At 32.8% G+C, this 16,305-nt stretch overlaps 3 protein-coding genes across 5 annotated transcripts; all 3 read left to right on the forward strand.

Moving 5' to 3' along the window:
• Positions 1-2,093: 2,093 nt before the first annotated feature.
• Positions 2,094-2,751, forward strand: LOC25500717 (uncharacterized). Its single transcript, XM_024773582.2, has one exon. The coding sequence runs from the start codon at positions 2,340-2,342 to the stop codon at positions 2,547-2,549; it is 210 nt and encodes a 69-aa protein (XP_024629350.1). The 5' UTR covers positions 2,094-2,339; the 3' UTR covers positions 2,550-2,751.
• A 2,073-nt stretch (positions 2,752-4,824) lies between these two features.
• Positions 4,825-9,634, forward strand: LOC25500720 (rhodanese-like domain-containing protein 4, chloroplastic). Of its 3 annotated transcripts, none has more exons than XM_039828835.1 (9): positions 4,825-5,663; positions 6,555-6,657; positions 6,748-6,834; positions 7,091-7,162; positions 7,262-7,336; positions 8,108-8,188; positions 8,364-8,534; positions 8,583-8,708; positions 9,214-9,634. In XM_039828835.1, the coding sequence occupies exons 1-9, from the start codon at positions 5,026-5,028 to the stop codon at positions 9,259-9,261; spliced, it is 1,401 nt and encodes a 466-aa protein (XP_039684769.1). In that variant the 5' UTR covers positions 4,825-5,025; the 3' UTR covers positions 9,262-9,634. The 3 variants fall into 3 exon arrangements, with proteins under 3 accessions (XP_039684769.1, XP_039684768.1, XP_013444660.1); XM_039828834.1 differs by having other exon boundaries at positions 8,364-8,486; positions 8,535-8,708; XM_013589206.3 differs by having other exon boundaries at positions 4,826-5,663; positions 8,364-8,708.
• Positions 9,635-10,489: 855 nt separating this feature from the next.
• LOC25500721 (histone H3-like centromeric protein HTR12) lies at positions 10,490-15,716 on the forward strand. Its single transcript, XM_013589207.3, has 5 exons — positions 10,490-10,661; positions 10,746-10,867; positions 12,702-12,776; positions 14,307-14,382; positions 15,338-15,716. Exons 1-5 carry the CDS (start codon positions 10,598-10,600, stop codon positions 15,391-15,393), a joined length of 393 nt encoding a protein of 130 aa, XP_013444661.1. The 5' UTR covers positions 10,490-10,597; the 3' UTR covers positions 15,394-15,716.
• The last annotated feature ends 589 nt before the right edge of the window (positions 15,717-16,305 follow it).

Here is a 16,305-nt window from a genome sequence, read left to right on the forward strand (position 1 = left end):
AGCCCCCAATCTACCCAGAAAATCGATTTTTTTTCTTTTTTGACCCTGTTTCCCAAATCAATTCCACTTTTGACCCCATATGAGAATTAATGACATAAATGACCCACTTTCACATTTTTTAATTTTTTTTTGTCCTGTAGTGGGCCATTACCGCCAATTGAAATGGCGGGAATGGCAGATTTTGACACGTGCCAAGGCCAGTCGTTTTTTGTTTTGTCATGTAGTGTATTCAGAAAATTGAGAAAAAAATTTCAATTTTGCTCCCAGAGGGAGTCGAATTGAAATGGTGGGAATGGCAGATTTTGACACGTGTCAAGGCCGGTCGTTTTTTGTTTTGTCCTGTAGTGTATTCAGAAAATTGAGAAAAAATTTTAATTTTGCTCCCAGAGGAGTCAAACCAGGCGCCTATGAGACATTGCTATTCTGTTTTGCCACTAAGTCAGTGTACATTTGATGTTAATTTTCGCATCCAATAATATATATACCAATTTTAAAACCAGATTCACACACCATGAGGCATGAATCATCTAATTTTTCATTTTTGTTCCCTAAAAAAAAATTCATTTTTGTTTTTTTAATATAAGTCTTATAATAAAACTAAATATAGGGTCCCCATGAGCTTAGCTCATCTGGTAAGGGATAATGCACAATATGTGCAGGGGTTGGGGTTCGAACCCCGGGCACGGGCACCTCACTTATTCATTTTAAGGTGAATTTCTCTAGCCACTAGGTTACTTGACAAAAAAAATAAAAAATAAATAAATATAGGAGATTTTATAATTTTAATTGGATTCTAGATTTTAGTTTGAAAAATTACTAGAATATGAACAAAATCTAGATTTTATTTTGAATATATATATTCGTTGGATATTTTATCAAAATATATTTCGTCGGAGATCCTAAATTATCCAATAAAAAAACAAAAATGAAAAAGTTGGATGGTTCATGCCTCATGGTGTGTGAATTTGGTTTTAAAAATGGTATATATATATATATATATATATATATATATATATATATATATATATATATATATATATATATATATATATATATATATATATATATTATTGGATGCGAAAATTAACATCAAATGTACACTGGCTTAGTGGCAACACAAAATGGCAATGACCCATACGCGCCTGGTTCGACTCCTCCCTCTGGGAGCAAAATTGAAGTGGAATTGATTTGGGAAGCTGATGAAAATTTAAAGGAGACGCAACCTCCCCATAAAATATCTTAAAACAATATGAGATACATTATATATCCAATATTTTATCATATTGCTTAAAAATGTCTTATACTTTTTAGGTCAAATGCATCTAAAATTTCTTTAAGCTAAAATGACTTGTTTGAGACTTTTGTAATTTAAAGGACCACTTTGGGAAAAACGAAAAACTTAAAGGACCTCTAAATGCATTTGATCTACTTTTTATTAGTTCCCGTAATAAAATAGTTGTTGCTCATATTAAAAAGGTTTTTAAGAAAACAAACTGAGACAACAATACAACAACAACCAAGTCTTATCACACTAAAACTATGTTTGATTTAGCTTTTTTAAGATGAAAACGATTTCCAATGCACAATTCACCGTGATTTTAAGAAGCTTCAATTCTTAGCTTCTATTCTATCGTAAGTTTCCACCGCAGAAACAAACAACCACTAAGTAGTGTTTTTATCATAAATCATATTTAGATTCAACTATGTAAGAGTTAAAATAGAATAAATTGGTGCTAAACACACACCGAAATAAAAAATATACCATTTTTTCAAAAGAAAATATTGTCCTACATATTATATATATTATTTTGGATGGTTTTGTTTATAAAATTGTATATTCTTTTATATATGAATATGAATATATTATAGACGATCTTTTTCGCCCCACTGACAAATATTTTTGGACCATCCACCATTCATAGGTGCCATTTACACTTGAACCTAAGAAAAACTTGACCATAAAAACAATAAATAAAAAGGACATTGGTTTTTTTAATGATTTTATATATATAAATTTTAATTACTAGTAAAAAAAAGGTACAGACGTTAATTAGTTGCTAAGTTACCACCGGCCATTGGTGGTCTATGTGTTGGTATGAGTTGTAAAATATGAATAATGAATCAGAATTGCTTGATTCTGTAATCTAAGCTTTACCACTTTCTAGTCATCAATTTCTTGTCCCTTTTTCCAAAGTAACCAACCTTACCTTTCTATACACCTCCTTTTCCTATTATAATTAGCTCCATTATCCATGTGCATCTATATATTTGCAAAAACCACAAACCATAGAGCCATTGAAAGAGATCAAGACACACACACACACAAAGAGTGAGTGAAGATGTCAGATTGGGGGCCAGTTTTTGTGTCAGTGGTGCTCTTCATTCTCTTGACTCCTGGTTTGCTTGTCCAAATACCTGGTAAAGGCAAGATGGTTGAGTTTGGCAACTTTCAAACTAGTGGATTATCCATACTCATTCATTCCATCTTGTATTTTGCTCTAGTTTGTATTTTCTTTTTAGCTATTAGAATCCACATGTACATGGGGTAAATGATTATCTCACTATATACATATTTAATTATGTATACAAAGATTATGCATTGCTTTATATCTTATGGTTTGATGAACTTTGAATTGTGGGGATTGTTTTTGTTTATGTTAGGTCTTGTAATTGTAATTAACTAGTAGTCTTTGGTCACAACTCTTAATGTACTGGTTAATTCATGAAATGAAAGTTTTTTATTAAAGATTATATATAGCATTCAATGTAGTAACAATTTCAAAGCTCTTTCTAATATTTTTGATTCTTTTATAAACAAATGTTACTGGTTAGTTTGTTGGTGAACGAAGAATTTGTAAGCAGTAGGAATCGAACCTTAAACCTCTCTCTCAATACTTGTTCAACATCCCAACCTATTGCACTCGACTACACCTTTGGAGGCATACTTTTGATTCCTTGATTAGTACTTATGAAATATTGGCTATTTGCTGATAAATGATTGCAATTTCTTGTGAAATAAGGAAGAGCAAAATGCAAATTTTGTTCTTGAATGATGATGGGCACACATGAATATAGGAAAGCAAGATGATTTATTTGCATAAAAATGGTAACTTTATCATAGGTGCATGCATATAAGTGAAATAGAAAACAAATGCTGAAAGCAAAAAATGAATGATAAACAAAAAAAAAAAAAAAAAAAAGAGAGAGAGTGAGAAACCACCAAAGTACCAAACTCAAGAGAGTCATAAATTGAGGGAAGATTGGCATTAAACGTAAGATTACCTTTTTGTGGAACAAAGCTTCAATAATCATAAGTTGTCTGATAGTAGTATATGCTCGTGAAACATTGTATTTGATGCAATATGACGAGCATACTACTATCGCACAACAAAGCTAATTATTGAAGCTCACTCCTTGTAAATGCGAGAACTCTATCTTCGGCTTCAGAGGACAAATGTGAAACTTTATTTTGCCTTTTGGATTTCCAAGAAATCAATGGTGAACAAAGAAAAATGCAGCAAGCTGTTAATGATCTTCTTGTTTATGGGCAGGTGGCCGAATCTCATTGTTGAATGCCTTATACTTATGATCATGTGAAGAAAAAAAAATCCCAATATTGATGCAGTTTTGATGTACTGGATGATCATCATTATTTTTGATACCATATTGGATAATTTGGATTAGAATACCTGATTTCATTATTGCATAAAAATAGAAGAATATACAATCTAATAGTGGACTTTATATATGACCCTGATGCAAACCAGAAAAGTAAAAAAGGCTACCAACTTGGCTTTAGACTGATACCATAAACATGACCAATAACTATTGTTGGAAATTCCATCTTACTTGTTGTCTGTCCCTAGCAGTTTAATTACGGTATTTGAGTTATTTTCATTGCAATCTCTAACACCTTTACCGTGTGAGTTGAATGGTGAATTTAGTCTCACATGGTTTAGATGTGTGACCTATGTAACACATAAAATTTGAACAATATTCACCTTAAAAATTGATTTTGCAAGATTAAGTTAGATCCGACCAAAATCCTAACATTTGTATTAGAGTTTATGGATTTAGGACAAGCTTTATAAGCATTGCATAAACCATATATTCGTATAATTTGAGAGCAAATTCACCCATTCACACCAATACAAAGAAGATGTTGGCGTTGCAATGAAGGCCAACCCTAATGCCACAATTAGGAGACTGCGAGTTGACGGCAATGAAGTTGAGAGTTTCACACATAACACAAAGAAGATGTTGGGGTTTGCAATGAAGGCCAACCCTAATGCCACAATTAAGTGGCTACGAGTTGACTGCAGTGAAGTTAAAATTTTCAACGCACCCCCTCACGATTGAATTCTAATAAATGTGAACGATGTGAAAAGTTCAAACATAACTTTATACTCAAATTTATTATTCAATATATTTAAAAGGTATACACGAACTCTAATCTATCAACTATCAAATTACTTTTAACTAAAATCAATTCTCCAAACTAATTCATATTCAAATTTGTTTACCATGCATAAATGATTGAAATCAAGATCCATTTTGTCATCTAGATGCTTGTACTGCATTCTCTAGAGTAGTAGTAGTACTAGTACTACTTCTCTTCTTCCACATAGTGTTCTAGTTATCTCTAATCTAAGACATTTTCTGAGCCACACAATCTCATACCATGAAACCTCACCTCAATCCTCATCAGCTACATCTCATCTTCATTTTCCACATGTCAACCAACCATTGGCCTTGTTTATATATCCCTTGACACATCATCACCTCAGTGTCCTCAGTGTCACCCACTGCATTACACACCAAACCCACCAAAACAACACATTCTTTTACTTTTACACCTCTCTTTCTATCTTCTCCCATTTTGCCACTCATTCCACAAAGAAACAAACTCATCATCATCATCAAGATATCAATATACCAACCCTTTCAGATTCTAAATTTCATGATAGTTCCTTAAGTTCCAAACTTTGAGAGCCTCACAAAGTTTCTGTTGTACAAAATTATGCTATGGAGGCCCTCAATTCTACTATTTTAACCCCCCTTTCTGTGCTATCTGACAGAACAAAACACAAACACCCCACAAAATTTTCATGCAAAGCTTCAAACTTTTCAACTTCAATCAACAAAAAACAGAACTTAAGAGAGTTTTTATCAAAGAATTTTCAAAAGGGTCTTTTTCTTGCAGCTTCAGTTGTGAATGTTAACAATGGTGAATTTGCAAATGCTTTAACATATGAAGAAGCATTAGGACAATCTCCTAGTGCTTCTGGTGGTGGTGACATTGATGTTAATGGTTTTGTAGATAGTGTTATAGGCTTTGCAACTGAGAACCCTGTAATTCTTGCTGGTGGTGTAGCTATATTGGCAGTGCCATTGGTTTTGTCTCAGATTTTGAAGAAACCTAAGGCTTGGGGTGTTGAATCTGCTAAAAATGCTTATGCAAAATTAGGTGCTGATGGGAATGCTCAGTTGCTTGATATAAGAGGTTTGGCTGAGATTAGACAAGTTGGTGGACCAAATGTTGGTGGTTTGAAGAAGAAAGCAGTGGCAGTAACTTATAAAGGTGATGATAAGCCAGTGTTTTTGAAGAAGCTTTCTTTGAAGTTTAAGGAGCCTGAGAATACTACATTGTTCATTCTTGACAAGTAAGGATAACAAAGATCAATTTTATTTGCAGCATTTTGTATATTTTGATCCATGCTTATGAATTATGACATAGAATTAGAATCTGTTTACTTTCTAAAAATATTTTCTGAATTACTAACAAAGAGATGATAGACTGTAGTAAATAACTGAGATAGAGAAAAATTGGAAGATAAGTTAGGAAGAATGCATTTTTAGTAAATAATTCTAATGTCCGACATGTGTTAGTGTCCGACATGATACCAACATATGTGATTACATTCAATTAAATTTTCTTAAATTATTACCAGTGGCGACGTATCAATGTCAGTGTTGTTTCCAGTGTCTGTCTCGGTGATTCATAGTCCAAATGAGTGTAGGGGAAACTTTAGTACTGAGAATGCAACCAAAAGCTGAAGTAATGATCAAACAATGACCACAATTTTCTGTTTGGCGAAAAATGTTTAGTTTTACCAGTCACCACATAGGGTACATAGGCTATGTTCTTTGAGGAACATTGGTAAAAATAAAAGGGTTAATTAAGTTTTTAGTCCCTATAAATATTCACAGTTTTGTTTTTAGTCCCTACAAAATAAAATCACACTTTTTAGGGACTAAAAATGCTGATGGAAAAATTTTATAGGGACTAAAAAAGTTTATGAAAAATTTTATAAGGACTAAAAATGTTGATGGAAAATTTTATAAGGACTAAAAAGTGTGATTTTATTTTTTAGGGACTAAAAACAAAATTCTAAATATTTATAGGGACTAAAAACTTAATTAACCCAAAATAAAATAAAATTAGTCAAAGCCGATACATCTGGAAAATTAATCATGTAAGTTTATTGTTTCTTCTTGCTCTTTGCAAAAGAATATACTTGAAGCTGATTGAGTGAACTTGTGATGGAAGCCAGATTTGATGGGAACTCTGAACTGGTTGCAGAGTTGGTTACCCTTAACGGATTTAAGTCCGCTTATGCAATTAAAGATGGTGCGGAAGGACCGCAAGGATGGCAGGTATTGATTTTTCATATTTATTATAATTCTAATTCCAAAATTTTCTATCTTCGCCAATACACTCACATAACATATTCTGGAATTCTGCAGAATAGTGGTCTTCCTTGGGTTGAACCGAAGAAAGCATTGAGCTTGGATTTTGGCAGTTTGACAGACACTATCAATGATGCAATCGGAGTATGTATCTTGGATTTCTCTATTTGTTATTGTAATATACAATGTTGAAGCACATGCAAGATACAACTATTAAGTTTTCAGACTGCAAAATAGTTGGAAAAACCCTTCTGTTAAATTAAAGAATATGATGGAATGATGGAGAAAACAAAATTTGAGCTTTCTCAAATTAAAGATTTTTGCGAGCAAGAAAGGGAACATAGGAAATCGTTAAATCTTAGCTTTTTGAGTGTTTATAATTTATGTCGGTTTATTGTAGGAATCTGATGGCTTGGCTGTTACTCTTGGGATTGCTGCAGCTACTGGATTGGGTGTATTAGCTTTTTCTGAGGTTGATCCAATGAGTTATTACCTTTTTCTCAACATGCAATAATACATTATCGTACGACTCTTCTGACATATTTTTCGTGACGTTACTCTATTTTTTTAGGTAGAAACAATTCTCCAACTTGTAGGATCAGCTGCAATTGTTCAGTTTGCAAGTAAGAAGCTTCTATTTGCTGAGGTAAGTTTGTTTTTCTATGCAGGATGGATTTATGTTGTTTATTATCATCAATTCTGTTGAACAAGACACTGTTGAATCCAGAAAGCCAACGTTTTTCTGCTGTATGTTTATGCATTAATTTTAGAATAACTACTAGATGTTAACATAACCATAACACAAGAGTGTAAATTATAATATATGAGTTAGTTTTGTAAGGGGTTGTGTTTGAATTTTAATAAATTATTATGTTTGTGTCGGTGGCTAAGATTAAGTCAAATAGGTAAACAGGAAAGTTAATTTTGTGCCAAATAGGTAAAAGAAATTCAAAATGGATCCACTACAGCACCATCTGCCTCACCAACAATACCTCTATTATTGGATTAATCTAACGGTTGAAGTGTTGTTGGAGGGGAGGTAGCATATCTGAACCTGAAAAAGATACGATCTTATATGAAATTGTGAGTATTTAACAATAATAATAAATGAAAAGGATAATCGAATACCAAAATAATATATAATAAATAGAATTACATAAACAAGAAGAGTTAGTTGAATTTGATGAGTAAATTGAGAGACCTTGACTTTGCGCCATTAGAAAAGCAATAAGTTTCATGATTCATAAACTGTGTTTGCTTATGTTTACTTTGAAGCAAAATGTTTTCCTCTACTCTCTCATATGCAATGATATTCTTAATGGTAGTGAAGAACATTGTTTTTATTTATCTTAAGTACAATGTAAACTATTATTAATTTGTTTTTCCTTTTTTCATTAAATTTTTAATTTGATGGCAGGACCGGAAGAAAACACTAAAACAAGTTAATGAGTTTTTGAACACCAAGGTTGCTCCTAAGGAGCTTGTTGATGAAATAAAGGTACTTCAGATTTATCTTAGTCAATATCCTTATAAATTAGTTGCAATTATGATGTGTTACAGTGTAGAGTATATATATCACAATTGTCAGTGTATTATATAAATTTATGACTCTTCTTGTTTTTCCCTTCCTTTTTAACATTGTTCTCTGTGAATGGAATTTCCGGGAAAATTAGGACATCGGAAAGGCTCTTCTACCAACCTCCACCAACGATAAGGCTCTTCCTGCACCAACAGAAAATATTCCAGAGCTTGCTACAGCTGGCGGAACTGTATTGAAAGCAGAAGCTACTCCTGAAATTGTCCCCGAGACGAAAGTAGAAGCAGCAGCAGAAGCTACTCCTGAAATTGTCCCCGAGACGAAAGTTGAAGCAGCAGCAGAAGCTACTCCTGAAATTGTCTCCGAGACAAAAGTAGAAGCATCAGCAGAACCTGCTCCTGAAATAAACTCCGTGCCGAAAACTGAAACGGAGGCAGAGTCAATTCCTGTGCAACCTAAACCACTTTCACCATACCCATATGTAATGTCATAATTTCATCGCTCTTTTGAATTTTTCATTTTGATGCCTGATTATACATGCTTTTTGCAACAAAAAAAATTGCATATAACTTTTCCAGCCATATTTGATACATTTGGGGATCCGTCCGTGCCTAAGTATGTGAAGTAAAATCTCTATATTAAACTAGAAGACAAATAATTGTATTGTCATTCTCTCATGTCTTCGTGCATTTTGCAATTACACATAGTTCTCATTTCTGAGGCCCATCTTTGCAAGAAAAGGATGAAATGCTGAATGAAATAGGAGACAATGTCCGGTGTCTGACGGTATCAGACACCAACACAACCCATGTAGTTACATTCAATTAATTTATTTTCTCAAATTATTATTGGTGTTGACGTGCCAATGTCTATATCGTGTCCGGTGTCTGTGAAAGTGTTTCAATGTTGCGTTAATGTATGAAAGCCAATTTTGTTTTATATTCATGTTCCTAACACATACTTTGCCTCTTTTTTTTGACTTGCAGTATCCAGATTTCAAACCTCCTTCATCTCCATCACCTTCAAAGCCCTAGAGTTTCACTTGTATGAAGAGAATTCTATAGCAGGCAAAATAGTTGTCCAAAATACTCAGTATGTATCAAGAGCTAGCTGATAATCCTACAATCTATAATCCTGCCAGAACATCTTCAACATACATGAAACTTAGGTTGAAGATAAAATCATGTCACTTGCTGTATAATTTATTAGTCTTTTTATTATTATCATCCATACATTTGTGCCACTCACTAAACCTTTTTTGTGATTGTGAACATTGTGTTGTGGAGGTAGCTGTCTTAATAACATTGTACTGTTAGTTGTTATGTTGTGATTTAGTGTCACATTACATTCATTCAGTTTTGAATAAGCAATAAGGTTTCAAAGTATGCAATTATGTCTATGTTGATTCATCAAAGTTTGGATTTAGTAAAGCATTGAACTTCTGGTTGTGTATTTGTGTGGTTTGACTTTGTGATTGTCTAGTATAGAACTTATGTTAGGCTTGTTTAGTTCTGATCATTTTGTTGAGTTGAAAACCCTAATTCTGATTAGACACTTAATATGAATGATATTCAAGTATTGATCTTTTACAAATGTGTTCTTTTAACTCATTATTTGAGCTTAGTGATAAAGCAGCTTAGTATGAATAGCATTGTAATTGATTTTTTTTTCTTTTATGAACACCAAATTCTTTACATTGTGTTTCAATTTATAAAATAGGTAAAACATACATTTAGCAAGATACTACTGAATTTTTAGAATGGTTTTGGATAGATAGAAAAACCCATTTAGCAAGATTCTGCTGACATGATGGAATGAGGGACCAAAAGTGAAAGAATCTAAAATTACAGGGACAAAATCTAAATAGTTTTTTTTACAGGGACTAAAACCGGAATTCGCTAATATTACAGGGACGAAAAGCGGTATTTACCCTAAAGAAATTCATAGATAAGTGATTTTTTTATTTTTTTATGGTGGTCGGGGTTTGAACCCCGGACCTTTATGCATTGTCCATATCAACTGAACTAAGGAGAGATAAGTGATTTTATTATTAAATGTGAATCTCAGTTAATAATTTTCTTCAAATTTTTTGTAAAATACTATAATGGCGCTTATTATTTTGTTTTTAAAGAATAAATGGCGCTTATTGGTTTTGGCCTTACATTTTCATTGTTCTTCACTTTTTGCCTCCTTTTCCTCAATACAAAATGACCAAACCACCCCTTCAAAACGACCGTTATGATACTGTCCTTTTTTACTTCTAAATTAAACGCGCTACCCTTTCTCTTTGTTCATGCGTAAAATCACTTAATAGTAAAAGCACTTAAAAGCACAAAAAAGCGAAAATCATAATCTGAAATTCGCGGTTCCATGGCAAGAGTCAAGCACATTCCACGTCCTGGTAAACGCACTCGTCGCAGTAGTAGTAGTAATGGTAAGTTCCAATTTCTAAAACCCTCGTTTTCACAATTTCACATTTTTTTTTTCTGTATTTACTCATTTCAAAATTATTTTTCAGCAAATGAGTCTGAGGAAAAGAAGAAAAGAAGGAATAGACCAGGAACAGTTGCGCTTCGCGAGATTCGTAAATTTCAAAAGGCTGTTAACTTGCTTATACCTTGTGCTCCGTTTGTTAGATGCGTAAGTTTTTTTACTCCAAACTCTTATATAAGTAGTAAATTGAAATTAGATTTGTGTTTTTAATGTGCTGTTAATTAGGTTTTAGTAGTACTACGAAGCTATTAAACTCTCACACAGACACCAGACACAACATTGATTGACAGGTAGTCAAACTAGTATACTTTCTTAGTGTATGGTTACTTTACACATACATCCGATAATGTGTTGTTACGTCAATTAATGAATGTGAAAACATATGAGTTGTCATATTCACTAATTGACGTGACAACGCATCATTTGATGCATGTGTAAAATAATTGTACACCGACAGAGCGTACTAATTAAACTCTTTAAGAGATATAAATAATTGGATGTAACTACATGTGCCAATGTCAACTGCTGAGCTTTTAAACACTGACACGAACACCAGAGACACAACATTGATACTAGTGATAATTTAAGGAATATAAGTAATTGGGTGTAACTATATGGGCTAGTGTCAACTACATGTGTGTTTGGTTTTATGGTGAAAAAAATTGATTATGAATGGATTGATTACTTTTTTTTTTTTGGAGAAATTGAATGGATTGATTACTTAAAATTGATTTTTTCCGAAAGTGAGTTGAAAATGAAGTGATCTATGTTGAAAATGAAGTGATGTGTTTATGTAAAAGTGAGTTGAATGATAAACTTGAGTGTACAATTAGTTTTACTCGAGAGGAATCAAACATGTCAAAAATTGATTCTATATCTCTGGAATCAATTTTGGCTCATCTGAAAATGAAACCAAACATACACTACATGTGTTTGTGTCAGACACCTACACATGTCAGACTTCGTTACATTTGTGAGACGCTAGACATTTCTTCGATTTGAAGTGTGAGTGGTACATAACCACTAAGTCTAAACAATGACATTTTTTTATACAGATGATTTTTGTTATTAGTTTGTAGCTGGTATGAACTTAGGAGGAAAAGGAAAACTTGTTTTTGGAGTGTTTGCATTTTTATTATCAAGTTTAGTTGCTATTTTGTTTATTTTTCATTGAACTTTTTTGTGTGACCTGTATCACTTTTTATGTGGTTTGTTTAATGAGCATGCTCTATATGGAATTAATGGCTTGTTATTAATTAAGAGATGATTTGAATAAATTTTTCAACAAGCACTTATTGGAAAAGATAAGTCGAAATAATATTGCAATGACTGCAAGTCTATCAATAGTAAATTCCAATGTTTTCAAATAGCAGCTATAGCGGCGGTATGACACTTTAACATAACAGAATTTGAACAATTCGCGATTGACAACATTATAAACTCGCACGTTAGTTGAAATTAATTTCTTCATCTTAATTTTATATTTGGAGTTTTTTCTCATCTAATTTCTCTATAACCACATGAAATTAGAAGAACTTTTCTTATGTTAATGTTAGTTACTTAGGTTAGTTTGGACTTCTCCATAATCACTTATGTAAAAATGAAATATTGAAAGAATCTTATGATGATTTTGAGTTTTTTAAACTATTCCTCTTTGTGTTAAGTTGAAATTAGCTTTTGCATTTTTTTTTAGAATGTCTTATTTAACTTCTCTATAAACATATCAAGCTTATAATGTAATTTTTGAAAGCGAAGCACCATGCACTTTTGATTGAAAAGCTCCCATAAGTTATTACTTGGAAAATAATTGAAACTGGTCCTTATACCTGTTGAGAAGCTTCAATAATCTAGAAGATAATTTAAACTTGGCCCTATGATTTGTTGGAATGGCATCCAGTCAAGTATTTGGCTGAATTGGATCTTATTGGATGTTTGTTCTCACTGTTGCTGCAATGCTTTTTTCTTTAACTTGTGGCTGTAGGTCAAACAGATTACAAACCAACTATCTATGGAGGTATCACGTTGGACGGCTGAAGCCTTATTAGCACTTCAGGAGGTGTGTTACTTTTTTCATATGGTTCTATTATATTTTTAATATGTATTACATTACGATTTAAATTATGAAGGTGTTTGTAGTAAGTGTATAAGTGAGGGGCATAGTACTAATTAAAAAAAATAGATTGGTCAACACAGTTCTGGTTAGTCGATGTTCAGTCATGGCCGTCTCATGATTGTAAAATGCGTTACACCCTTAACTTACCTTGTATGTGAAAAGGCCACTTTACAGTCTGAGAGTAAGAGTGTAATACAACACTTTTAAATTTGTAATCAAATTTTATCCAAGAAGGAATTCTCCATCTGTTCAAACATTTTCCTTTGTTTCTTTTCCTCATTGTCTGAAAGCTTCTTCCACGCGAGCTTTGCTGCGCAACTCTTATCATTTTCAATATCTGTTGGTATTGATTTATTTTCTCTTTCCTATGGAAAAATATAGCCATGTGTATACAAACGAGAATCTTGTTACCAGTCTCACTGTAGATGCCAGTTGCATGAGATAGTTAAGATAGTATGCCATTGCTATATATGAAGGTGTCTTTTGACTTGGAGTGTCTTGTTAGAGGATACTCCTGTTTGGGGTTGTTTGTGGGAGTACATTTTATAGCTCATAGTGGCAGTGAGAATATTTTCTAGTGCATGCTCATTTGGACAAGGTTAACGGTAGCTGAGATGATATTTCAGGGAAGATATCAAAGATTAGAGAAACGATATGGCTGACAGGCGAGATAGTAAAATTTGTGATCTTACGACCTTTGGCAATCCAGATGATCTTAATCATAGGAGGAATCCCAATCTGGTAGGATATCGTGGGATTAGCGATATTGCTTTTAAGATTGGTGGGATTAACAAGTGCTTTAATAGGATCAAGTAATTGTAGAAACTGACTTTTATTGATGGTAGAATATGTTTGCAACAAAAACCTGATTACAGACATTACAAAGAATTCAGAATTCACACATAAACTAAGAGATAGAATATTGTCACAAGGCAATGCCTATCCAAGAAATTTGACAGCTTGGTCGCACATTCCATAACCACTCAATAACTATCCCATAACCAGTTCCCCTTTCCCTTTTCCTTTCTCTATTTATTACTGCAAATAAATAACATAAAGGGTAAATAGTTAAAATGTAACTGCCATAATATAAAGTCTTAACAGATTTAACTAAATTTTAGTGTTTATGTCTCGGTGCTTGTTCAAAACTGTGTTTTCGATTTTGCACAGTCGCAGTTGTTATGTTCTTGTTAAGAATCTTGCTTAAGTTTGTGACTTATAAATTGTGTATCTTACTGGTTTTGAATTCAAGTTTAATTTAATCAAGTGTTTGTAGTAAGTGTATAAGTGAAGGGCATAGTAATAATTTAATCAACGATTTTATATTAGTTGTAATTCTTAACTTGTGTGCAATCATCTTAAATAGCTATTAAAAAGGAACAGATAAAATATTTTTTCACCTGTTTTGATATTACATTTCGTATGGAACATGATCCTTCTTTCGTTAATTTTTTTTTGTTGAAAATCTTGTAGGCAGCTGAGGAGCATCTGGTTCGTATGTTTGAAGGTGGGATGCTCTGTGCACTTCATGCAAAGCGTGTTACCCTTAGTAAGTTGATTTAATTTTTATGTCTTTCCCCTGTTTTTATTTTCATCGATCATATATTATTCTCAAACTTATCATATATAAAATATACTCCTTCTTATTTTGATGATGAATGAACCTTTATCTTGGTTACATTCATACGGATAAGAATCTTCCGTTACTAATATCAATTAGACTTCAAACAATATTCTACAGTCAATAATCTGTATACTAGTTAAAGAGGAAAACTGCAGTAGCGTAGTTGTTGGGAACATCTCTCATTGTTTTAAGCAAAGCACTTGGAGTTTTAACTTGTCATGTCCATTAACTCCCATCCTTTTAATTTGGTATCACATTTTAAAAAAAAATGCCACTATTGCCTTTACCGTGTAAAGAGAGGGTAATGCAGTTTGCGAATTCGGATTCCCTGCAGTCACGGGGATCTCCCATTCATTCATTCGGAAGATTGGTGACCGTACAATCAAGACTGGATGGTTCAAAAAATTGCAGATTTTAATTTAATTTTATAATTCAAAATACCGAGATTGAATCTTAATAAGTCTGGTCTTGATTGAATGGACACCAATGTCCCAAATGTGTGTATGTGTGGCACCAGAGACTGCAAGGAGCCGGACCCCTATTAGCTATCTCTATTCATACGAGTTGCAGAAGATGTGCTTGGATGACTACATTACTAAGATCAACAATTTTCATTAACATTAACCGGAAAAGTTAAGTCACTCTTAGGCAGAGATATTTGTGTTGTTTTCTGGTGGGAGCTAGTTTCATATTGTCATCAATGAACTCATGTTGACAAATATTGTTTTTTATGAGCTAAAGAGTTAACAGAGTTTTATACCAAAACTGAACTTTTTTTAGCTAGTATAGCGGATATTTTCCAGATATAATTTTATTTCTGCTGTATAAGTTGATTATAACTTTCCCTTACATCTGTTATTTGATATTTTGGCTGTCTCAGTGAAAAAGGATCTTGAGTTGACCCGTAGGCTTACAGGAATAGGATGCGCTCGGTGAGAGCACGACACGGGCAGTGAAAATTGTTGTTGCTATATATAAACTTGACATTCTTCGATGATGCCATTGCTGTTTGTATACCCCAATTTCAAATTAAAATTAGGTACTAGGCTAACTCGCATATTGTCAATAGCAATCTTTTGTAGGTGAAAAATCTGTTGTAGAATAAACCATCATTGTAGAAAAAGGATTTACTACTGAGTCTGAGTGAGAATGAATGAGTAACTTATTTAAATTGTAGCAGGGAAATATTTCAAGATTATTGTCATTCATGTATTTACTTGTTGTGGTTAGAAAGAATTCATGTTGTTTAAGCATCTAAATAGAAGATATTTTACTCCTAATTCAATCATGCAAAACTTTGATATTGGTTGTGAGAAATTGCTCTTCTCCTTTTGTTTTTGCTCATTCACATGCCTACGGAGTTAACTCGCGTTGAAAAATGCTCAACGTGAGTTAACTCACGTTGAAAGGGAGAAGAGCAATTTTCTTGGTTGTGTTAACAATATACCGGTGGCCCAGCATGAATGTTAGGTTTTTGGTCAAAATCACATAAATTCATGTTGAAAGGTAAATATTGTCTATATAAACTCTATTTAGATCATATCTATGTGTAATAATAAGGATTTTTGGTTTTTTTTTCTTCAAAATGTATTGTAATAATAAGGATTAGGTAACTGGTTTGGTCTCTTGTGAAAGTAAAATCTTTGGAACGAGTTCTTATCATTGTAGCTTTGTTGGCCTCAACCAAAATTATTTTGACAAGAGCATACCAATTACACATGGATTTAATTCTAAAATGCAAACATTGAAATTCATGAAATATTTTTAGGGTGTGACCACAAATACACAAGGATTAAAAGTTTTCGTCTTCCTATTTAAGGACGAGCATTATACAATCTTCTTTACAGT

Source organism: Medicago truncatula, chromosome 8, assembly GCF_003473485.1.
Source record: "Medicago truncatula cultivar Jemalong A17 chromosome 8, MtrunA17r5.0-ANR, whole genome shotgun sequence".
NCBI lineage: Eukaryota > Viridiplantae > Streptophyta > Magnoliopsida > Fabales > Fabaceae > Medicago > Medicago truncatula.